Below are 24,759 nucleotides of genomic sequence, written 5' to 3'. Positions count from 1 at the left end.
TCATGTTATCTTTCACAAGTGGAGCTAATCTGTATAAAGATAGATAAATAAAATCTTAAAAATAATTTTATATTATTTTCTTATTTTTTTAAAAAAAATTGAAATTTGTATAGATTCATATTGTTTTATATGAATTTAATTTTTAATAAAAAAAATAGAAATAGTAAAATTTGATATTACTATTTGATAAGGTTTTCATAATTTCAATTAAAAAATCTAAGTTATTAAGAGCAAGATAAAAAATAATTTTTATATTTTTTTTTTATTATAATACGTGGCCTCTCCAAAGTCCAGTGAAGGAACTAGCATTCATAATCACAAGGCTAAAAAAGTCTACTAAACACCCAAGCCCACCCCTTAGTGAGTCTCGTTGCTCTGTTTGAGAAGGCCCCTAGTTCATGATTGGATTTCTTTCTCTCTCGGTATTCGTTTCTGCCCATTTTGGCGAGTATCCCGTTTAATTTACACAATCACTTTATTTCTGGATGATGAATGAATATCCAGAGGGTATTTAAGATTTTGATAATGATTATGGTTTAAAGTGTATTTTTTATTAGAAAACAAATTAAAATAACATATTTTTTTAAAATTATTATTAATTTCAACATGTTAAAATGATATGAACACATAAAAAAAATTAATTTTCAGCAAAACTAAAATTTAAAATTTGTAAGAAACACGATTTTAATCATATTTCTAAGATTAATTCTAACTGAGAAAAATTTGAGTAGCATTTTTATGCCAAGTTCGGACGAATTTTTACAGCATCCTCCACTTCAATTCAAATCACACTTTCCCAAGAAATAGAGTGTAGCATTTCAATTATTATTTTATTATTATTGTTTTGTCACCACCACAGAGGAGTGCTGGGAACCTAACACAGGAATCATCCAATAATTTACTAATTTGGATATGCAGTAAGGTAGCCTGTGATTGGCACGCACTTATACAGTATTATGACATATAACGGGGAAGTATCACAAATTGAAGAAGCTGGTATTACCAAGGAAGAAGGAAAGACGTTCATTACACAAGATTAAAAAAAAAAAAAAGAATAAAGGAAAAGAACAATAAATTCCTTGTGCAAACATTCCAAGTCGATGTTTTATCCTTCCTGTCGAATGTTGAAGAAAGATAAAATCAAAGTGTCTCCTTGGAATCAGGTGGTGGAGGGCCTTCTAAGCGAATATAATCATACATGATGCCCTGCAAAGGGCTGGTTCTAGGTGTTTGTGTCAGAAACACGGTATTTTCTCCTTCCACAAGCGTAGTGCCTGGCACATCTACATTGTAAAGGCGGTAGAGGCCATGGACTCCATGCCTTGCTATTGTGTTGTCATGCCCAATTTCTCCGGTTGAAAAATGGGGAGGATCTATTTTTGGATCGTTTATCCGAACCTTTTAAGAATAAAAACAGTTTAAATCCACAGGCAAAGAAAGTTGGAGGAAAAAACATTGAAAGTAATCATACAAGAGAGTTCTATCGATTGTCAAGTCCATACTAGCAGTTCTGCAACGTTGGCTGTTGCCAGTGCCAATCGTAACTTGAACGCACCACTTTGATCTACATCGTCCAGCTTGAACTTGATTTGCCATGTCGTTCCTTCTAATGTACCGTCATCTTTCTTCCTGCAGTGCACTAAACATCAAGCCTAAATTCCTTGCATCTATTTTGGAACAACCATTAGCTCATAGTGGACACGAATTATCCGCTAGCTAAGCATTAGACTATCATTTTCATGGCGAAAGACCATGTGACAGGGCAGGACCAGAGAATTTGTTACATCTTTGGAAGATTTATTATGGCGAAAGACCATGTGACAGGGCAGGACCGGCTCATCAGAGAATTTGTTGCATCTTTGGACGATTTATTTGTTGTCCATAGGTTTGTCATGGTTGATAGACAACGCAAATATGTGACTTGATTAGTGAAATTGAAACCCAGTATGGTAGAGTTGAACCTGTTTACTTGAGCGAAAAACCAATCTTTCTTGTAGTCACTGAGACCAACTCTGTATACCAGATCCCCATCAGGATATAAATCAGCATACCTTTCCCACAGCCCATACTGCCTAAACCTGAAAATATAAAAGAACAGTCGGAACTTTACCGAACATCACAGCAACAATCAATCAACTGCCCTGGTAGTTTGTTCCTGACAATTAAAATAACAAGGGCTAACCTGTCAGGATGGTTGATGAAAAGTTTGTTAATATACTTTGGGTTAGGATCAGGAATGTAAAACTCTGCAGCAGATCGATCTGGTATGCCTATTTCCCACACTGTTGGACCATCTCTTGGAGGTTCATATACAAGATCACCAACATCGATTTCACAACCTGCCTTGCATGTTATCAGACAATATGCTGGATGATGTATACTACAGAATTGAGGATGTTAACGGAGTGAAGCAGATTGTGAAATATTAAGACCTGCAGTTACTGTAATAACAGTATCATTTCGGTAATCGCCGATGAAACCAGGAATCCATGCATAAAGATTGTAGTCGCCAGTGCGTATATCGCCAATACAGAAAGAGCCGTCCCCATCTGTTTTGGTCCAGAATTGGTATCCCTAATAAGCATAAGATTTAAGATCCACTTGATAGCATGATGAATAAGCAACGCTGAAAATCGATATTTATTGATGAAATAGTCTATGTTGTCTTGAATTGATCTGTTTAAGATGCTAGGGAAATTAGATCACCTTGCATTCTCTTTGCCACGATCCAACATCTCCTGGCGGTGCTAGCCCCACATAAGCATCATTAGCAGCTATGCATTCATGGCTTATATACCTACCAAGCCCATACATAGAAGGTTCATTTCATTTCCCTAGCATGGGAAAATAATAGCAAAAGAGGGCAACGAACTACTTTAAGAAATCCTAGGGGTATTAGACAACTCAAGGAAAAGGAAAAGGCTCATCTAGAGAACCAAAAATGCTGTCGTTTTTCCAGAAAAATGAAGTCACAAGGAACTAAGAAGTAAATACCTATCTAGGACTTGTAACCTGCCACTGATTTTACCACGTTGATCGGAGCATGGAAAATCTTCAGAAGCTGGGAAGCTGTACGGCCAACAGTGGACTTCCTTCAAATACTAAGATAGAAATTTGTGTTATTGCGTGTAGTATAGGAAGCCAAAATTGATTCTGAATGTATCAATAAATAAATAAAAGTTCTATGCTTTGAACCTGTTCCTTAGCATCATCCCAAAGGGAAAGTGCATTATCTTTATCCACAACAGAGTTGAGATACATAAAAACAGGTCCAAAAACCTTCTTCCACGGTTCACCAGGGTTGAGTTTTAGCACAAGGTCCTCTCCAGCATAATGAGCACTGAGAAACATCTGGTTGTGCGTGGCAATAATTAGAGGTTACATCAATTTTCATACTAATTTCTGAGGCATTTACGAAGTTATCACATGAAACACACATCTATGTTGTCTGTGACCAAATTAAAAGTCTAACTAAAGCTTTAAAGTATATGACTGATGCGATTATTCTGCTTAGCAGGAAAATCAAATTAAGAGTGCAATGGGTGACTTACTGCGAGAGTATAGGGTCCAACATGGGAGGTAAGGTTCTGCTTGAGTGGTCCACCAGATCGGAACTCGCTGCTAGGTGTGATTTGCCAGAACCCCGTGGGTGGATCAAAGCAAATCCACCCATGAACATGGAGATCTTTGTTCTCACATGAGTATTGATACTTGTCATCTACCTGCAAACAAGAAATTTAGATGCCACCCATTTGTAAGATCATAACACGAAACTATGGACATCTGTACACATCTTATAGTTAAGATATCAGGATTCCAAATTAGTAATTGATCATCAGTGCCGGCTAATTAACTGACGGAGAAGCAAATTCAAAATAAGATGATGGTGGAATAGGTACCTCTCCTTTGAACTCTGGCTCCACTGGGTCAACAAGCAAGACTGCTTCGGGAAAGTCTAGGGGCTCACCTCTTTCAGGTAGCCTGTCATCAGGAAGTGGCATGAATCTTTGCCTGTTGTCTGCTACGACCATGTAGTGAAACCTATAAGCCCCCATAAATTCCCATTGTTAGTTAATTACTTAAATTAACACAACCTCCAAATCCCCACAAATATTTCAGGCTCATTAAAAAAAAGTAAATGTTAATTAAGCTGTATATAATATCTCTACTTGTCTTTTCTGAGCTGGAAGACAATTCTGGTTTGCGGGAGGTTGAAAGGAGGCCAGTCTGCTAAATGCTCAAAAATGGCATAGGAATAAAATCCTGAAGAATTCCTGAGCATTATGAACCTGAAAAAACACATCACAGCACCATTTCTACGTACCATCAACTTTTCTGACCAATATTGAATATGTGATTTTCGTCGGGGTGACTTTTTTTTTTAATATTTATTTACGAGGAGAACTTAAATGGATAGTTCAGGAATGCACCTGTTGTCCAAGTTCAAGGAAACGAATTTGCCTTCAAGGGAGGGATCCCATGTTCTTGTGAATGAGACTTCTACTTGCTCTTCATTTTCCACTATAACCCTAAAAGTTGTTCCTTCAAACCTGAGTGTTTAGATAATCGAAATGAGGCTATAACCTAGAGGAAGAAGAGCGTATTTATGGCTTGTTCATGTAGATAGAAAGTGGACGTACACGTCAAAAGTTCCTGTTGTTCCTGTGCTTCCTGCTTGACTCCAAACAAGGTCCCAATATCTAATCCAATCCAACACAGCAACAATTTTGAATCAACTAACTTGTAGACTCTTGCTTTTGTCATAGAAAATTTGGCTGCCCAGTTGGATGCATGGGAAATAATTTTGTGTACTCATTTATGATTCAACATTTTAAAAAGTTCAATAAATATTATTTTATTTTAATATAAATGGTGTCACATACATACCCTCTGTTAGTTTCCACGTCAAGAACTTCAAGCAAATTGTCTATACCATTATACTGAATGCCAGTAACGAGTCCTCCTGGGTTTGATAGTGTGACTTGAAGAATGCCGTTATCCATAACCACCTGCATAACCAGATTGCCCCACCTATAATATTTTAATATCAAACGAATACATGAACGAAGTTTTTATGAAGTAAACTACTTACATGTTGATCTTCAATGAGCAACTGCACCCTAGGAGTTGACATGATGAGCTGGACTTGCTTGCTGTCTTCCACAAACAAAGAAGTGAGAAGGAAACAAATTTATAGCGAGCAGTTTACAAAGATATCAATTTTAAGAGGGGACGTCTTGTTCATTACTGCTTAGAAATTTGGACATACGTATACAAGTGTAAAGGCTTACAAGACTCTACTTGTCCACGAGCAAATCTTTGAATTATAGAGAAAGTATTCTTTTCCTTGAAGGATCACCTACTTTTGTCACCTCCAACATGTTTCGTGAGTTTGATTCAGTCGTGCAAGAGTCGCTAAGTAGGAAGCCACAGTATAGAATATTAATAAGGCCATAAGAAAAGAATTGATGGGAGGTACTGTTCTTCGTTGTTGATGAATTCATGGCGTATCTAGTCTCCCTACTTTTAATTTTTTCTTTATTTGGTCCTTCTAGCTAGTTTTTATCCTAATGCCATCCCTCACTCCTTGTTTCTGTGTCTGCAATCATTCTATCCTAATGCCATCCCTCATTCTATAATTTTTTCATTTTAGTTTATTTCGATTTGTCACTAACTTGGCAACGAACAGCATTTTGAAGCAATACCTATTAATTAATTAATAGAGTTGCTTTATACATTTTCACTATTTAGGAGGCACGTCATAGTTTGATCTTCTTTTTTTTTCAAAATTTAAATTTCAATCATCAAACTTCCTTCATTTTACATTTCAATACCTATTAATTAATTAATAGATGAGAAAGAACACTACCGCGAAGGGATATGAGAGAAAAAGCTTTCAAACAACCACATTTCACAATCAAAAACTCAATTCAATGGGTTAGCTAATTTGATGGGAAAAGTTTAATGAAGGTTGTTTAAATCTTTAATAATACAAAAAAAAGAAAAAAATCGAAGTTCAGAAAACTTGATTTGATTTGATTTGAATTTTAATATTTAAGCTAATAAAAGTGTGTTTTGGCTTTAAATTAAAATGAAGTTATTGAAATTTCCAAAAAAGTTTTGTTTTTTAATTTTTTTAGTTGAAAAGAGTTAAAAATTAGGTTTTCAAAGGAAAAAAAGCATCAATCCTAATTTTCCAGCTACATGAGGTGATCAAAATTCATTACAATAAATGACATGTCATTTATTATTTAAAAAAAAACATGTATAGTTAAAAAATTATTTTTTATTTATTTTAAATTAATATATTTTTAATATTTTCAAATCATTTTGATCGGATAATGGCAAAAATAATTTTTAACTAATATCAAAAATAATTTTTAAAAATAAAAAAATCATTGACATATATTTCAAAACACAAAGTTATTTGAAAAGCATCCGTAATTACATTTCTAAACAAGCTCTTAAAGGTCCCCGTATCATATTTCAAGCTCTATTATATTTGTTTTTTAGATAAATAAATATAATGAATTTAAGAAGTTGAGCATCCGTAATTACATTTCTAAACAAGCTTTTAAAGGTCCCCGTTTCATATTTCAGGCTTTATTATATTTGTTTTTTAGATAAATAAAAATAATGAATTTAAGAAATTATTCAATTATTTATGCTTTATAAGTAAGATTTTAGATTTTGGTTGTAAAACTTACACTTTTATTTGAATAATTATATACGAGACTATATGAATAGTTTTTTTTTAAAATTGTATATGAATACTCTCTCTCTATATACGAGACTATATGAATAGTTTTTTTTTTAAATTGTATATGAATACTCTCTCTCTCTATATTATTTATTATTATTATTTACCTGATATTTTTTATTTTTTATTTTTTTCACACTCCCACGTAAAAAAAATAATTGAAGCATTACTTTTTTATTTTTCTTACTAAACTTCCTTTTTTTTATTTATTTTATACTTGTATCTTGAATCTCATTTTTCTTCATCTGAATCCCTTTCCTAAAAGAAACCCTTCCTTCAGACATTAGAAAACACTACAGACAAAGAGACAATTAGAAAACCATAGTAGAAATACTCTAGACTTAGCTGTCTTTCACAAGCAAAGAAGTGAAGGAAACAAATTTATAGCGAGCAATCCAAGCGCTACAAAGACATCAATTATAAGAGGGGAAGTCTTGTTCATGTACTGTTACTGCGTAGAAATTTGGACAAATTTATACAAGTGTAAAGGCTTACAATATTTGCTTGTCCTCGAGCAAATCTTTGAATGATAGAGAAAGTATTCTTTTACTTGAAGGATCACTTACGTTTGTCACCTCCAACATGTTTGGTGAATTGGATTCAGTCGTGCAGGGGTCTCTAAGCAGGAAGCCACAGTATAGAATAATAAGGCGATGAGAAAGAAAAGAATTGATGGGAAGTATTGTTCTTCGTTGATGAATTCATGGCGTATTAAGTCTCCCTACTTTTAATTTTATCTGTATTTGGTCCTTCTTCTAGCTAGTTTTTATCCTAATGTCATCCCTCACTCCTTGTTTCTGTTTCTGCAATCATTCTATACTTTAATCAGCTTTCATCAAGACCATCACTAATGGAAGTTGATAGAAGGATCGTACTGGTTTATAAAAGAAGTAGATCATCAAGAAAGAAAATTATATTATCTATTTTTTATTTTATTTTTGAGAAAACTAATTCATAGCACAATCAAACAGTTTTCTAATTAACGGCATTTAACTTAAAATCATTATTTTTGCGTTTGCATGTACCTATAGTTTTTTATTCTCGTAGCTTAAAATCAATTCAAGAATTATAAATTCTAATAATGTTTTTTCATTCGATGTCGCATTAAAAATAAATATGCCAAATTTATATGTGAATATTGATTTTCTATTAATTTATAAGATTTGAATCCCCGCGTAACTTAAAACTAGCATAGAAACTATGGATTAAAATAAAATTATCCCTCAAATTCCATATTAAGGATAGACTAGTTGTGTAGGTGGTCATTAATTTATCATTGCATTTTGGCGTCCATTTAATTCAACATATATCTGTATTTTTCTCATAGCTTAAAATCGATTTCAGGATTGTAAATACTAATTATATATATGTATGTATGTATGTATGTATGTATGTATGTTTTTCCTAGGAAATCATATTAAAGGTAATTAAACAAGTATGTATTCCTAATAAATATGGGTTAGATCACATAATCCAAAATAGATTCGTCATGTGCACACAGAGTTTTCAGATCTATTTAGCACATAAAATAGGATCAAAATCAAATAAATCATTCTTCTTGGGTCCCAATATCTGTATTTAAAAGATGAATTGTGCCTTGTTGTCGAGGCTAGATCTCACATCAATGCCTTAGGATTTAGAAGTTCTACACGTTCAATGATCAAAATATAACATTTTAGATAAGATTCTAGCATGTATGCAGGAAAGGCATTTTAATTCATTAAAAAAAAAATAAGAAACAACTTATTTTAGATATAATGTTTTAGCATAACTAGTTATCTACTCATAAATTTTGAAGAACAATTAGAATTTCTATAGTTATTATATGTCCCTGCAAGAATGAATATTCATTGCAAATACTTTTTTTGTTTTCATTGTTTTTTATAAAATTCTTTGAATTTCATTATTCCTTCGTCTTCATATACGTTTGCATAAAAATATATCATGTCTTTATATTAAAACTTTATTTTCAAATTCTATAACTTTTTATTGAAAAAAGCAATACTTCAAATTAAAAAAAAAATTGTTGAAAATATGTATGAATAAATAAAGGAGTTTTTAACTGAAGAAAGTCTTGACAAAATAATATAAAGAAAAAATATTTGCCTGACACACTAGTTTCGTGATATTTTTTCGAACATAATTTTTTTTTTCATGTAAAAGATGCAATACTGACTACTTATATTATTATCATGTGTAGTGATAACAGCCTAAGTATTGGAAGTAAATTAGATTGTGCACGGATAATAGATTTTATATATATATATATTGAAAAAACACTATTTGAAAAAACTCTATTTGTTGACTGAATTTACAGCTCATAATGTAGCACAGACATTAAAACTAGGGTTTAAACTCTAATGATTAAAAAAAAAAATTAAGCGGCAAGCTCCAATTACGTTTTCATACATTTTCCATTTCAAAATATAATTATTGAACTTTATCCAATCAAGCAAGTTGATTTGAAAAAATCATGACTTGAAGTCTAATCTAAGTCAAGTTTTAATTTGAACAAAAAATAATATTAACTTAATTCAATTTATTTGATATAATGAGTTAATCCATGATCCAATCATCATGTCCCAAAACTAACTAGGTATTATTTAAAAAAACAAAATAATATCATTTTAATAAATAATAGGAAGATAATAAATACTCATACGGATAGATAATTTTATCCTTCAGTATTAGTGATGAAAATTTAATTCAAATTCAATGGATATAATATGGATATTATCAAAACTGATTTGAAACTCGCTTGAACCTATCATACACTGATTTGAAACTCGCTTGAACCTATCATGCAATGTATATTTATATTATATAGATATATTTATTGGATATTTAGATTTTTTTTAATACAATGTGATATGATTAATATCCATATGAATACTTGAAGGTCAATGGATAATTTATGAATATCTGAATTTTTTACATGATGGAAAATAGGTAAGGTATAAATATCAATAAATCTGACCCTCGTGGATACTCATTAACATCCCTACTCAACATTTGATTTTATTTTATATTTATGTCAAATTTTATTTGCCTTTTGTTATTGCTCTTTGTTTTGTTATTACTCCTTTTTTTAATTGCATTTTTTTCTTCAAATTTCACTACTTAATGTTTTATGATTGAGAATTTTACTCCATTGTTGTTTTTGGGTTTACCTTGTATGAGTTTAATTTGAACTCGTGACTAGAGTTACAAGTTTCAAGAGTTATAAGTTTCAAAAATTAACACGAATTAACTTTGTTTTTTTTATAAAATTTTTATTAAATTTGTTTTTTTTCAATCTCATCTTTTAATATTTAATTTTTTAAAAAATGATCTTTGTGTGTTTTTCCCCTGAAATTATCTCAATCTTATGGTTATGGTCTCGGGATGAACAAGTTAACTTAATTTGATTAAAATCTTTTTTTTTTCTCATTGCTTTTATTTTTTTATTTTTCTATTTAATATTGTTTGATACTTGAACTTTTAATTTACTTTTGAATAGGTTACCATTATCACCACTATATCGTAGATTTTTCATTCTAACCATGATTAAAATTATCAAAATTACCATTATCCGCTAATTTTTTACCTCTTTTGTCTTTAGTTTTTTTATTTATATTATCAAAATTATGCCGGCTATTGAATCAGATCAAGTTAATTACCCAATTCTCTATTTGTTTTGCTTCTTTGAAGATGTTTACGTTGCCTTAACTTTTTCTTTTTTATAATGGAAAAAAAAAACATGAAGTATCGTGTTTCAAATGACTAGTTAGAAAACAAAAAAAGGTGGACGCCTGTATTATGATTTCTGCCAATAATCGTTTGAAGAAATAGAGCTAGCTAATGTTTTCCCTAAAAAAAATCATATCTCCTGAAGGGTTTAATGTGGTGGTGATGGACCTTCTAAGCGAATATAATCGTACATAACTCCTTGGAAAGGGCTGATACTGGCTGTTTGTGTCAGAAAAATGGTATTATTTCCTATCAGAAGCTGAGCTCCGGGAATATCAACATTGAATAGCCTGTAAAGCCCATGAATCCCATGTCTTGCGATCGTGTTATCCTTGCCAATCTCTCCCGTTGAAAACTGAGGATTTGCATTCGGCTCATTCACCCGAACCTTGAAAAGAAAGAAAGAAAAAAGTTCTTGGTCAGGAGGATCATTACCGAGGAACACCATCTCTTCACATTCATCAGGAAAATGAAGACTTTGAAGCTGTATTATACCTCCAATTCGGCAACATTAGCTGTTGCAAGCGCCAAGCGTAGCTTATATGCGGCGCGCTCATCCACTTCATCCAGCAAGAACTTTATTTGCCATGTAGTGCCTTCATACGTGGTATTATCCTTCTTCCTGCAATGCAGATACAGAGGAAATTGACTGCTTTATTCAACAACAACAATAACAACAATAAAAAAAGAGCCCCATATCTTGGCCTGCAACTACCAGTTAGAAATTACGTAGTGAAGCTACTAATTAATATTTTAAAATAGAAACCTTGTAACTTGAGCGAAAAACCAATCTGTTGTATGGTTACTCTTGCCAACTGTGAAAACCAAATCCGCAGTGGGATATAACTCTGCATATCTTTCCCACAATCCATATTGTCTGTACCTGCTAGCAAGAAGAGCTTATTAACACACTCGTGCTCGATAACCTTAGCTAATAAAACCAATATTGTTGGTACCCATTACTGATCGCTTGAGACAAACCAGAGGAGCTAACCTTTCCTGTTTGAGATAAAGTTTGTTGATATATTTTGGGTTTGCATCAGGAATGTAAAACTCTGCGGCAGAACGATCAGGGAAACCTATTTCCCACAACGTGGAGCCATTCCTTGGAGCCTCATATACAAGATCACCGATATCAATGTTACAGCCTGCTTTGCACGTTCAACATTCATAACCATCAGATATACAAAACAAGAAATTAAAAGATTAATTAAGGGTGGAAGAAGAATTAAGACCTGAGTTTATGTTGATGAGAGAAGTAAATTTGTAATCTCCAATAAAACCAGGGACCCATGCATAAAGATTGTAGTCACCGGGCCGTATGCCATTGATTGTGAAATTTCCACCTTCATCTGTTTTGTTCCAAAATTGGTAGCCCTGGTAGCCAGATGTGAAAAATGTGTGTTAAGCTTGTATGAGCAGCTCGATGCTATACCCAAAAAGTTAGAAATACTATAAAAAATTTGGTCACCTTGGATTCTAGCTGCCAGGAGCCAGCTTCTCCCGGGGCTGCCAGCCCCACATAAGCACCTTCTGCAGGTATCGTTGCGTTGGAAACGTACCTAGGCGAGTATAAACCGTGTAAATTGTAACTAATAAACTTTGATCGATTTGTTCTCTGCTGGAAAATTGACATGAATTTACCTCTCTAGGACCAGTAATCTGCCACCGACACTACCCCGTTGTTTTGATGATGGAAAATCTTCTGAAGCTATGAAGTCATAGGGCCACATATGAACTTCATTCATCATCTAATCAAATTGGATGTTTGTTACTCTCTCTATTTCCAGCAGATAGTCCAATTGCTAAGTATAGGTGCTTAAGATAATCCAAAACGAGTACTGCTAATAATTCTACCAAACATCCTTCTTGAAATCACTTCTCAAAGGATCGGAATCATTAAATTAGTGAGACGTAGCAGCAAATCTCGTGATTCGGGATTTTTCCTGGAGTAACTTGACGAAGGCTGTGTGAAAAAATACCTGTTTTTTAGCGTCTTTCCAGAGTGAGAGGGGGTCCCTTCCATCCGACAGAGAATTGACGTAAGCAAAAACTGGGCCGTACACTTTCTTCCATGGCTCGTTAGGCCCGATTTTTATTGTGATGTCCGCTCCCGCATAATGAGTGCTATGCATTACCTGGTGGTGAGCAAGCGCATCAGAAAGCTAGCATTTTGCTGGTGTTCGTGGTCATGGACCAAATGAAGGAAAATCTTGACTTACGCCAAGAGTAGTGGGGCCCACATGGGAAGTTAGGAATTGTTTGAGGGGTCCACCCGTTCTGAACTCATTGCTCGGTGTAATTTGCCAGAAACCAATAAGCGGATCGGCCGATATCCACCCGTGAACACCTATGTCTTTGCTCTCGCAGGAATATGCGTATTTGTCATCCACCTAACCAAAATTCATTCGCCACACAAAATGTTATCTGCTGCAACACTCACGTGTGTTGCTACCATGACAAATAAAAAGAAAAAAAAAGGAGTATATACAAAGAATAGTGATCCTCCCGTGAGCTAGAACCTCTCGTTCCGATTTGGGAGGGGTGTTGCGTTATCATTTTAATTTTAGTAGTTTGTATGTTATTATGATAGTAATTGTTTTTTTTTTTAATTTTTTTTTATTTAAAAATGCATTAAATAAAATTTGATTGTTTTTTAAAATTTTTTATTTAAAAATACATTAAATAAAATTTGGGGGCTACCCCTGTCTCCTCCAAATTCGTCCATCCCTGCTCCTCAATCCCTCCTCGGTCCTCACCATCCCTAGAACTTAAACAAAATACCCACCAATAGAATATAATAAAATAAGTAGAAAATGATACCTCTCCTTCAAATTCAGGCTCTATGGGATGGACAAGTAAGACTGCCTCTGGATAGGCTAGAGTCTGTCCTCTCTCTGGTGACCGGTCTTCAGGCAGGGGCATATAACGTTGTCTGTTGTCTGCTATGGCCATATAGCGAAACCTGCGTCCAAAAACTTTTGTCAAGAAAACGGAATCTCGCACTAATTAAGCTAGAAAACTTAAGTGCCGTACTTTTGCTTAGTAAGCTTGAACACGATCCTGGTATTAGCAAGATCAAAAGCAGGCCAGCCCCTCAAATGTTCATAAATGGCATATGTGTAGAATCCTGATGACCCACGAAGCATTACGTATCTGCATTCATTCAAAAGAAGAAGAAGGCAAAAAAAAAAGAAAACGATTTCGTCTCATTAAACTTGATTAATATCACAATCAATCCTGAATAAGTGATAAGAGGTTGATAGCTTTAAGACTATTCCGAGCAGAAATACCTTTTATCGAAGTTCAAGGGGACAACCTTGGCCTGAAGTGAGGAATTCCACATCCTCGTGAAGGAGATCTCAACTTTTTCTTCACTTTCAACTACTACAGTTAAATTGGTTCCGTCCAGTCTGCGTAGTACAATACAACCACTGAAGTTAATATGAGTGCTGATTGAAACAAACATGCTACAGAATTGGAGAATTCAAACATCTTTTTCCGAACATTTCAGGTATCATTCTGCTGTGTAGTTTTAGTTATTGCCCGAGAGATTTTGAAGCATTTATACCTGTCCAAATCACCCTTTTTTCGTGTAACTCCTTCCCCGCTCCAAACAACGTCCCAGTACCTATTGTAAACATGAAGTCATGAGCTTAATTAACCATCAAAAAAAAAAAAAAAAGAGCCACGAACTTATTATGACTTATGAGGCTAATAACAGGTACATAACTCTTTTTTTGTTGAGAAAAAAATTATTTGGTGGTGGGGATTTTGCTGCAAATAAATTTAAAGTAAGAACGGTCATTGGTGATTAAAAAAGAGGAGAAAAGACTAAAGCATTTGGACAAAGTGCTTACCCTCTATTAGATTCACCATTGTCAGTTTCGAGCAAATTCTCGAGGCCATTGTACTGTATTCCCGTGACATGCCCTCCTGGATTTGATAATGTGACCTGGAGTATGCCATTGTCCAAAACCACCTGCATATGTAGATAACCCTCTCATTATTACATAACAGCGGATCAGACTCCATTATTTTTCACTGCTGCTCGAAAACAAGAATCGATTGACGAAAATCAGTCCAAACAGAGAGTTACATAGTCTTTTTGAATATGCAATTGCACCCCTTCGGACAACAAGCTGCTGCCAGTTCCTTTCCCACCTCCATGAAAACCCATGCTTGGATTCTCATTCTGCTGCAAATTAGAGAATGCAGCCATGAATTGTGAAAACAAAGACAATATCGTGCACAAAATTTTGCCAGAACCCATGATGTCAAATGATCAATTCTTGCCTCTCTCTCTCTCTCTCTGCACCAGACACCTTATTATAGGACTTAATGTCCAATAATTATGCCAAATTTGCTGCAATGCTCATTACTCTCTGCATTTACCAAAAAGGAAACAAATTTTGCCTCCTGCACTCTGTCGAGAATGTAGACCTGAAAGCTTATGATATACATATATACATAAATAAGTTGACTGGTTTTTCAATTTTTTGCGTGTATTACGTGTGATTTCTTTACTTTCTAGCCACGACTGTTTGGTGCATGAGATAGTTAGGCCAGAATCCAGGTAATTGAAGAAAGGCCATGCTTGTGTGTGGTTTTTGTATTAATTAGTAGGAGAAACACAGATTAAATTACTACTATGGGAGCCCTTGCGCTGCCAAGAGTCCATTCTCATCTAGATAACTTGATAAAAAACTAGAACCTTAATTTCAAAAGTTGGATAACAGTTGCTGGGCTATTCTCCGATAGGGATATCAGAAGTGTTCCGGAGATTGAAAAGGTATAAGAATCATGAGAAAATCATAATACATAGAAATATAGATCATCTAGGCAAAGAATTTTGTTGACGGTCGGCACGTATAATGAAGAGATTTGATCGAGAGAAGCTCTTGGAAAAAGACACGCAAATACCAATTAGGCCACCCATACATGGTTAAATTTTACTTTCTAAATACAGATCGTGATCCTCTTTCTTTTTAATTTTTTAAATCTAAAATATCAAAAGGATTTTTTCTACAGAAGCTTTTGGGAGACAGATACATAAATGTCAATCAATGGGTTTCTAATCTATCCAATTAATTTAGCATTCTCAATCTTCCAATTTATCAATCACCGATTAAATCATAAATCCACGGTTGAATTATACTTTTTAAACCAGTAATGTTCGTCTATTGAAGCACTTGTGGATTTGATAAATTTCCTAAGGATTAGTCCTCTAGATTTTTTTTCTAAAGTATTATTTCCTAAGGATTAGTCCTCTAGATTTTTTGCACAGTTATTTTTTAAAGTATTATTTTATTTGAAAATACATTAAAATAATATTTTTTATTTTTAAAAAAATTATTTTTAACAACAACGCATTAAAATGATTTAAAAATATAAAAAAATTAATTTGAAATAAAAAATAAAAAAATTATTTTTTTCAAAAAACACTTTTAAAACATAAGAATAAATAAACTCATAATACTATATATGTAGAATTTATATAGATTGCGATCCTCTCCCAAATTTTCTATTATTCTTCATATTTCTCCTTAATTAATTTAAATGATTAAATTTAAGACAAATAAACATGATTTAGTGCATGTAAAAAATGACAACACCTCAAGGACTTGCTATTTCCTCTCTCATCTGATCTAAAATATTAAATTAAAAATAATGACAGATTTAGGAGATAATTAATTGGTTAAAACTTAAATATATTGACACGTAAATAATTTATATACCATAGTCATAATATCATATTGAATTGCTTCAATTTTAAGAATCTTATATGAGACAAAGAAGAAAGATAAAAAATTATACATTTAATATTTTAAAAAACAAAGAGAATGCAATATCTGATTTTGATGCAAGCAGAAAAAATATTATAGTTTTACTATATTAGTAACAAGAAAGAATCCAATTTCTCTATCAGGAAAATACAATCTCATGGCTTGTTAGAAAAAAATTAAAGGTTTTGACTTCAATTTTTGCCTTAAAATAGAACAGCTGAAATTTAATAAATAAATTTGCATTCTAACACCATTACATCGCATTGTACAAGAACAAATGATTTTTAAATGCTTTAATATGTTAAAATCAAGATAATAAAAAAAGTATATTATATATAGAATTACGTATCTAAATTAGCTGTTTAAAAATCTAAAAACTTTATCCGTGCTTAAATAACCTAGCCAGGTGCATATTAAACAAGTCTTAATTCCTAACCTAATGTTTTTCATGCTTAATTTGTAATGGAAAATTCTGGGTTTATCATGAAAGAAGAAAAGAAAAAATTAGAGGAAAATGTAATCTAAGCTTCCCAAGCCGAACAAGCAGTAATTAAAAGCAGATATCAATGTTCTATATAATAAACAATATTAATTATGACCATAGATCCAAAATATCAATGACCGAAACAAGAAGGCTTTATCGTGGAGAAATGAGAAGAAGAAGAAGAAGAAGCGAACGCACGTACCTCATGAGCTATACTCTGCTAATAAACTCGAGCCATGATACGGAGATGCATGCTGATCTAGCAGTAATGAGAACGTAGCAAAGTAAGAGAATAGCTGTAATCTTGTTCGAATCCTTAGGTCAAAGAACTCTTTTGTCAATGCCCTGAAACCTAGACAAAGAACGAAAAGACGTGAAGGTTTAGACAATGGATGCATGTTTAACCCATGGTAACTTCCCTTCGAGCCAGAGATGAAGCATATTCCTTTTCTCACTTCTATGTTGACAAGGTGCCTTTCCTTTGCCGCCATCGTTGTTTGGTGCAGTAGTAGGTATTAGAGCAACATCAACACAAGTTAATTTAAGCATATTATTATTATTATTAAGATAGACGCCAGATAGAAAACCACCTGCTATTGGGAAAAAAAAATTGATTTCCAATTTGTAATCCAGGAGAGTAGTTGATTTTTAAGGATAATAACATTCTATTGACCAAGATGGGGTCAGTCATTTCTTTCTTCATTGATTAGATTCGATGCACCGCTTGACTTGATAGGCAACAAATTGACATTCGTTTTTAGTTGGTATGCCTAGTTAGTTTACTTTCCACTGAAAGCATGATAGCTAGATTGAATATTCCGTTTGTTTAGTTGGTTTTTAAAGAATTTTTGGTTTAAAAATATACTAAAATAATATATTTTTTTATTTTTTAAAATTTATTTTTGAGATTAACCCATTAAAATGATTTGAAAATACTAAAAAAATAATTAAAAAATAAAAGTTTTAAATTTTAAAAAATATTTTTAAAACCAAAAAAACAAACAGGATTTTATTTTTCAAACATTACGTGAAGAAATCATTTTCAGAAACGAAAAGAAGCACCTAACCCGAAACAACCATTCCAATGATGAAAAATTAAAAAGATAAAAAAATCAAATGAGATCAAGTTTCAGCTCAGCAGATAGAAAAGGGGACCAAAACTGAACCTGCGTGGCCTAACTCATAACTAATCAATCTCCAGGACAGCTGCTTTCCAAGACACGCAAGTCACGTAGCTTCGAATACCAGAAATTAGTCTTCGATTTCACACGGCAGAACTCCTATGGTTGCTTTCTGATTTGACTTTCCATGTACGCCAGTTTAGTCTCTCCTGCCCTCACCCTATTAGAAACCGCTAGTCATTTGACTGGATCAAAATATAAAATTTCTACATGGAAAAAAGAATATGTAGGTATCACTAACGATTTTTTTAACATTAATTTTTTTTAATTATTAACTCATGTATTTAATAAAATAAATTAATAATTATATATATATATATATTAATATTTAAAAAAAAAAGTTTTCAAGGCTAAACAAAACCAGGGACAAGAAGGCAAAAGAGAAGTATAAATTAAGATATCTGAAATTATGCCACAGTATGCCTTTCAATTTTGTTTAATTATATGGCAATAATTATTTTTTTCAAGAAGAGTAATGATTTTAATTTTATTGAAATTAAATAATTTGCTAGTATAATTCCTTATTTTTTTATTAATATTTCTTTTCTACAAAAATATAACTTTTTTGTCCTATTTTATTTATTTAATAAAAATAAAAAATCTAATATTTGTTTACCATAATATTTATTTTCTAGCCAACATCTTATCTTAATTATAAAAGCAATTTTTTATTATAGAAAAAATAACATTGTAATAAATTTAACACGAATGCATTAAAAAGTTTAAAGAAAAATACAAGCTTGCAACATGAATGTTTTTACAATGTTACTAATACTGACTTGGTTTTTATCTAATTTAAATTTCAAATTAAACTGATCAAAATTTAAGTTGATCTAAAATAATATAGTTGATATGACATATCTAAATATAACTAAGTAAACTTGATAAAATAATATATTTTTTAAAAAAATAAATGTTGTTATATTTATACAAAAAAAAATATTGAGACAATATTTCTAATCGATCGAGATCAAAATGAGCTAATATACTAAATTTATTACCCAAGTTATGTACATAATTTGGTTTAAAAAATTTATTTTTTGGAATCTAAATTTTATTTAATTATATAATAATAAAAATATACATGCACAAAAAAACAACTAAATTAATTTTTAAAAAAAATTATCATGAGGGTCTTACAAAAAATCATTTGCTAATATTATAAAAAAGTTATAATCTTTATACAAAAACAAAGTGAAATTTAAACGATGAATAATATCCCAATTTTTTATTAATTTATTTTATTGAATTTAAATTTAAATTAAAGAAAAGAAACCTAAAGGTAAAATAAAGCTAAATGCCTTGGCCTGGATGGCCACCATGCCTTTAAAAACAAGGACAACCTCTTTTGAAAATTCTATTAAAATGTGATTTGACTAAAATAATAATATTCAAGATAATATTATTATTTTATATTAAAATATGATAACATATTAAATTGATTTAAATTAACTTAAATTAACTTGTTAAATTCATGATTTAGATCATGAGACCATGACATCAATATAAAAAACAAACCAAAATAAATTATAAAACTGAATTCTCAATCAATTCAATATTGAAGGATAAAGTTAGAAAAAAAATTAAGACAAGAACAAAAAAAATGATATAAGTCAACCCAAATTAACTTTCTAAATTCACAACCCAAGTTATGATATCAAAATAATCCTATAAGAAATAAATCAAAATAAATTATTAAATTCAATTATTAATAAACCTGATGTTAAGGATAAAATTGAAAAAATCAATTAAAAAAATATTAGTCAACTAGTCAAACACATAATCCGAGTTATAAGACCAGAATAGTATCATATAAAACAAACTAGAAAAAAAAAAAATTCAGGTCAATCAAGGTTACCCTGTCAATTTCATGACTCGGGTTATAAGACCGAGATAACTCAATATAAAGCAAATCAAAACAAATTATACAGCACTATTCTTAATCAACTCATTATTGAAGAAAAAAATTAAAAAGAAATTCAATCTAAACAACGGATACAATAAAATGCTATGAGTTTATTTGCAAAACTAGTAATCTAACTTATGAGATCAGGACAATCTAATAGAAAGTAAACCAGAATAAATTATAAAATCTAATTTTTAATCAGTTTATTGTTGTAGAATGAATTCAAAAAATACAGATTAAAAAAAATTCAAATCAACGAGGCTAACTGACTTAACCCTCAATACGGGATATAAGATTAAGATAACAACACAATATACAACCCACGACAAACCATGTAATTCAATTTTTAATAAATCAAATGCACAATGATGTAATAAAAAAAAAACTTGGAATGAAAAAAAAAATTCAAAGACAAAAAATTGCAATAAATATTTTTTTTATAAAGTGATGCATAATTAAAACACCAACCTTTTTAGTTTTTTTTTAAATTAATAATAATAATTAATCAAAGTTATGGCCAATGTCGTGTGGTGCCAAGATATCAATCAATTTTTGTTTATATAAACAAGGTTTGTGATACAATTTCTCGTGGAACTACTATATACTACGTCCGGAACAGAGCACTCATAACCTTAACCAAGAGGATGAGTTCTTTTCTTTCGTTGTTAATGTAACAGAAAGATTTGAAACTCACAGACCAAATGTTTTCCTTGATTTTTATTTCTTCACAACTATCTAATGGTTGTCTCATAAGCATATAATCATTAAATTTCAAGAAAACTACAGAAATAAGTTACAATGTCAGAAAGTAGAATGATAAAATACAACTGGGCTAAAATGATGTCTCCGGTGTGTTGGAACTAGAAGAAGGAGGGCCTTCCAGACGAATATAATCATACATAATCCCCTGGAAAGGGCTGGTGCTTCTTGGCTGTGTCAAAAACACAGCGTTATCACCTTCAACAAGTCGAGCACCAGGTACATCTATGCCATACAGCCAGTAGAGTCCATGAATTCCATGTCTTGCTATTGAGTTATCCTTCCCTATCAATCCGCTTGAAAATAAGGGTTTGGCCTTTGGATCGTTTATTCGAACCTTTTAAAAAATAAACTTGGATTAGTGCATTGTAAAACTAACGTCAATGGAAACTGGATGTTCTGTAGCTTTTTCTTTGTTTGTTTGTTTTCCTTTTGGAATTACACTTGATTAGTTAATGATCATTTGAAGATTTCCATACCTGCAATTCAGAAATAGTAGCCGATGCAAGTGCTACACGTAGTTTATAGATGCCATTTTGATCCACTTCGTCAAGATTAAACTTGATTTGCCATGTGGTTCTCTGGTATGTGTTATCATCCTTCTTCCTGCAATCAAGAAGCCAAAGATAGAAATGAACAGGTCCCCTTAAGCACATTCTGATAATAAAAGGAACATTTAAAATTCTGATTAGGTGGTTTCTTCAGGCAAGTAAGAGGACTAACTACATGTCAATGAAAGCAAAACAGCATTGAGGTTGCAGAATTGCACCTGGTAACCTGAGCATAGAACCAATCTTTTCTGTAATCACTAACTCCAACGGTGTACACCAGGTCTCCATCAGGATATAATTCGGCATATCTTTCCCACAGTCCGTACTGCCTAAACCTGAAAATTAATACAAGTATCCAATCGATGTTCATATGATGACATGATGGAGCTGAGATTTCTGCTCTAGGCGCGTGCACAAGGAAGATGGAAAAAGGTTATTGCAAAAATAAGCCTCATCAGGACAGATTGCTTTTCACAAAGTAGCATGACTAACCTGTCAGGATGATTAACATAGAGTTTATTGATGTACTTAGGATTAGGATCAGGAACATAAAACTCCTCTGCCGAACGATCAGGAATGCCTATTTCCCACAATGTTGGCCCATCTCTTGGAGGCTCGTACACGAGATCACCCATCTCAATGTCGCAACCTGTGTACCAGGATTTTTTAGATAAAAATGTTTTGTAGTGGTAGAATAAATCCCAAAGAAATTAAGACAGAATCAAATCAATGGAGTTATACCAGATGTAATAGTAATGGAAACATCGTATCGATAATCGCCAATAACGCCAGGAACCCATGCGTAAAGGTTATAGTCACCAGTGCGCACATTATTGATGGAAAAGTAGCCGCCCTCATCTGCTCTATTCCAGAATTGGTAATCCTGAAAGAAAATAGCAGGTAACATTATTATCTTCCAGAGTCTGCCAGAAAAAAAATCCCCATAAAATGGCTTCTGTTAAGATCGACAGAGCATTGGTTCTCTTTATTCCTTTGGTGGATTCTTACAGCGCTTCTTTGTTATGTCGCGGGAATGGTTAAGAATAGTCAAGATAACAAAAAATCACAGTCACACCTTGCATTCTCTTTGCCACGATCCGACATCTCCTGGTAGTGCTAGTCCAACATAAGCTCCATTTGCTGGTATATAATCGTCGCTGACAAACCTAGACATTGAAAAAGACAGCCATTAAAAGAAAGTAATCGCAGATAAACCAGTTTGATCGTCTCTGCACCCCTACCTGTCTCGCACTAATAGTCTGCCACTGACATTCCCTCGTTGATCCGATTTTTGGTAATCCTCCGAATCTGGAAATCTATAAGGCCAGCTTTGGACTTCAATCAACATCTAATAACCACATATATCAATCTTTATCAGTTCTAACTTATTAAAGATGAATTTGCTTGAACTATTGGTATAGTTTAAGAGTTAATCTCAAAATAACCTGCAATTTAGCGTCCTCCCAAAGCGAAAGAGGGTCATCTCCATCCATCACAGAATTAAAATACATAAACACGGGTCCAAATACTTTCTTCCATGCCTCACCAGCTTCAATTTTCGGCACCAAATCTTCTCCCGAATAATGAGCACTGAGAAACATCTGGTCATGACATTTGGATCCAATCAAAGCAATTTGTCATAGACTATCATTGCAATAAAATGCTGTTAAAAATGAAGAGGCTAATAATCTACATAGCTTACCACAAGGGTGGTTGGTCCAACATGAGAGGTTAAGTTCTGTTTAACTGGTCCACCAGATCGAAACTCATCGCTTGGTGTAATTTGCCAGAACCCTACTGCCGGGTCCATACATATCCACCCGTGTACCTTGTTGTCTTTATTTTCAATTGAGTATTGGTACTTATCATCCACCTATACATTTTATAATGGAAGAAATCAAAATCCTGTAAAAATTAGAGAGAGAGAGAGAAGCACATACCTCTCCTTTGAAGTCTGGCTCGACAGGATTGACAAGCTGAACTGCCTCAGGATAGGCCAAGGGTTGGCCTCTTGGTGGCAATCTGTCATCAGGTAATGGCATGTATCTTTGTCTATTGTCTGCCACGATCATGTAGTGAAACCTATCCACTCAAACCATCCCCATTAGAAACTGTCATTACTCCGTGTTTTTAACATTCCATTTCTTACTATTCTCTCAAGTTTCATGTGAAAAAAATAGGCACCGCAAGTAAAAAAAAAAAGAGTAAAATCGGTTACTTGTCTTTTCTGAGCTTGAACGCAATCCTAGTTTCGCCAAGGTTAAAACCAGGCCATTCTTTCAAGTGCTCATAGATGGCGTAAGAGTAGAATCCTGAGGAACCACGAAGCATTACAAACCTATAATAGAATTATATTAGGTTTGTCATTATGTTTCTCCTTTTTTCAAAGGAAAGCATGGGAATAAATAAGGAATCACCTTTTATCTATGTTCAGGGGAACGAGTTTGCCCTCCTGTGAGGAATCCCATGTTCTTGTGAATGAGACCTCCACTTGTTCTTCGGTTTCTACAATAACCTTAAAACTTTTTCCTTTAATCCTGTACAGTAATTAGACCTTCAATGATCTCCGGCTTAAGAAAGAAAGGAATAAGCAATCTCTTCTACTGACCACATTTCAGTTTAAAATTGAGGACCGACTAACTGTTATATTAGTTATGGATCATTAAATTAATATTCAGGTGTTCATAATAAATTGCACAGATTGTGCCAATCACCATACATAATAACAAGCAAGTATTCGATCAATCTTTGGTTAATAATAAAAATCCGAATTTAATGGCATGAGGCTAGCTTTTAACAATTCATTAAGAGTTAGTTAATTATAAGCCTGTTAGAGAGGGCAAAAAACGAGAGCATACACATCGAAAATTCCTGTAGTTCCTGCTGTATTCCATACGAGGTCCCAGTACCTGCATATCAATCCAAAACGCAGAATTAGAAATATGCATGGTCAATTTAGGTAACCTATTTTCTATGCGTGTGCCTCGTTGATTTAGCATTTTGCAATCACCAATAGTTTTAGCTCTTCAATTTGTCCCTCGTAAGAAACAAACAAAAACAAAAGAACAGGAATAAACAAAAAGTATTGTACCCTCTATTAGATTCTTCATTTTGAACTTCAAGTAAATTGTCGATGCCACTGTATCGTATGCCAGTGACAATTCCATCTGGGTTTGACAGAGTGACTTGCAGTATCCCATTATCCATCACCACCTACGTTCATGCATTATGAAAGCTAAACTTCAACAAGAGAACGACAAAAACCTGAAAATCCTTTGCCTAGCATTCCAGCATTTAAGAGAAAATCAAGAAAGAAACCAGAAAAGACATTAATGGGGAAATCAAATTTAATTTACATGACGATCTTGAACAAGGAGTTGCACTCCTAAATGTGGCATGCTAAGGCTCTTGATACAGACCCCGGAAACAATTGAATTTTGTATGATTCAAATAAGGCTGCAAACTGATGCTTATCAATAGTAATACTGAGAAGAAATTTGAATGGAGGAGGTCCAAATATATATGAAAGACATTGCAAGAATCTATTGACCTAAGGCTTCCTTAAACTGCTTTCTGTTTATCACTTTTGTCTTTTTAAATCTC

General features: G+C 32.8%; 2 protein-coding genes across 3 annotated transcripts; both read right to left on the bottom strand.

Annotated features, from left to right (window-relative positions):
• Positions 1–957: 957 nt before the first annotated feature.
• Positions 958–5,247, bottom strand: LOC105120480 (probable rhamnogalacturonate lyase B). Of its 2 annotated transcripts, XM_011018685.1 has the most exons (15): positions 5,093–5,244; positions 4,888–5,009; positions 4,641–4,700; positions 4,431–4,550; positions 4,170–4,289; positions 3,900–4,041; positions 3,552–3,722; positions 3,196–3,351; positions 2,995–3,101; positions 2,707–2,797; positions 2,433–2,574; positions 2,183–2,339; positions 1,962–2,078; positions 1,503–1,629; positions 958–1,398 (listed from the first exon to the last, which is right to left on the bottom strand). In XM_011018685.1, the coding sequence occupies exons 1-15, from the start codon at positions 5,132–5,134 to the stop codon at positions 1,141–1,143; spliced, it is 1,932 nt and encodes a 643-aa protein (XP_011016987.1). In that variant the 5' UTR covers positions 5,135–5,244; the 3' UTR covers positions 958–1,140. The 2 variants fall into 2 exon arrangements, with proteins under 2 accessions (XP_011016987.1, XP_011016989.1); XM_011018687.1 differs by lacking the exons at positions 958–1,398; positions 1,503–1,629 and adding an exon at positions 1,641–1,754 and having other exon boundaries at positions 1,818–2,078; positions 5,093–5,247.
• Positions 5,248–10,529: 5,282 nt separating this feature from the next.
• Positions 10,530–24,759, bottom strand: LOC105120478 (uncharacterized). Its single transcript, XM_011018682.1, is given in 31 exon segments — positions 10,530–10,877; positions 10,985–11,111; positions 11,256–11,372; positions 11,484–11,637; positions 11,725–11,866; positions 11,961–12,051; positions 12,134–12,240; positions 12,472–12,627; positions 12,712–12,882; positions 13,313–13,454; positions 13,526–13,645; positions 13,783–13,902; positions 14,061–14,120; positions 14,350–14,471; positions 14,589–14,644; positions 18,716–18,730; positions 20,675–20,942; positions 21,085–21,211; positions 21,375–21,491; positions 21,649–21,805; positions 21,898–22,039; positions 22,232–22,322; positions 22,398–22,504; positions 22,602–22,757; positions 22,859–23,029; positions 23,097–23,238; positions 23,375–23,494; positions 23,574–23,693; positions 24,015–24,065; positions 24,248–24,369; positions 24,513–24,759. Coding segments are annotated over 31 exon segments (3,873 nt in total). The 5' UTR covers positions 24,555–24,759; the 3' UTR covers positions 10,530–10,637.

The sequence above is a fragment of the Populus euphratica genome, unplaced genomic scaffold (genome assembly GCF_000495115.2).
Source record: "Populus euphratica unplaced genomic scaffold, PopEup_1.0 scaffold6.1, whole genome shotgun sequence".
Lineage (NCBI taxonomy): Eukaryota > Viridiplantae > Streptophyta > Magnoliopsida > Malpighiales > Salicaceae > Populus > Populus euphratica.
Note: the sequence above shows the minus strand (reverse complement) of the source record. Positions and strands in the feature narration are given on the sequence as shown.

What these genes read in the sequence shown, in the direction of transcription:
- LOC105120480 (XM_011018685.1), bottom strand. Translation starts at nt 5,134, where the DNA reads ATGTCAACTCCTAGGGTGCAGTTGCTCATTGAAGATCAACAT. An exon ending in AGCCAGAGTTCAAAGGAGAG is followed by an intron (nt 3,723 to 3,899) that starts GTACCTATTCCA and finishes TCTTGTTTGCAG; the next exon opens with GTAGATGACAAGTATCAATA. An exon ending in TGTTATTACAGTAACTGCAG is followed by an intron (nt 2,340 to 2,432) that starts GTCTTAATATTT and finishes CATGCAAGGCAG; the next exon opens with GTTGTGAAATCGATGTTGGT.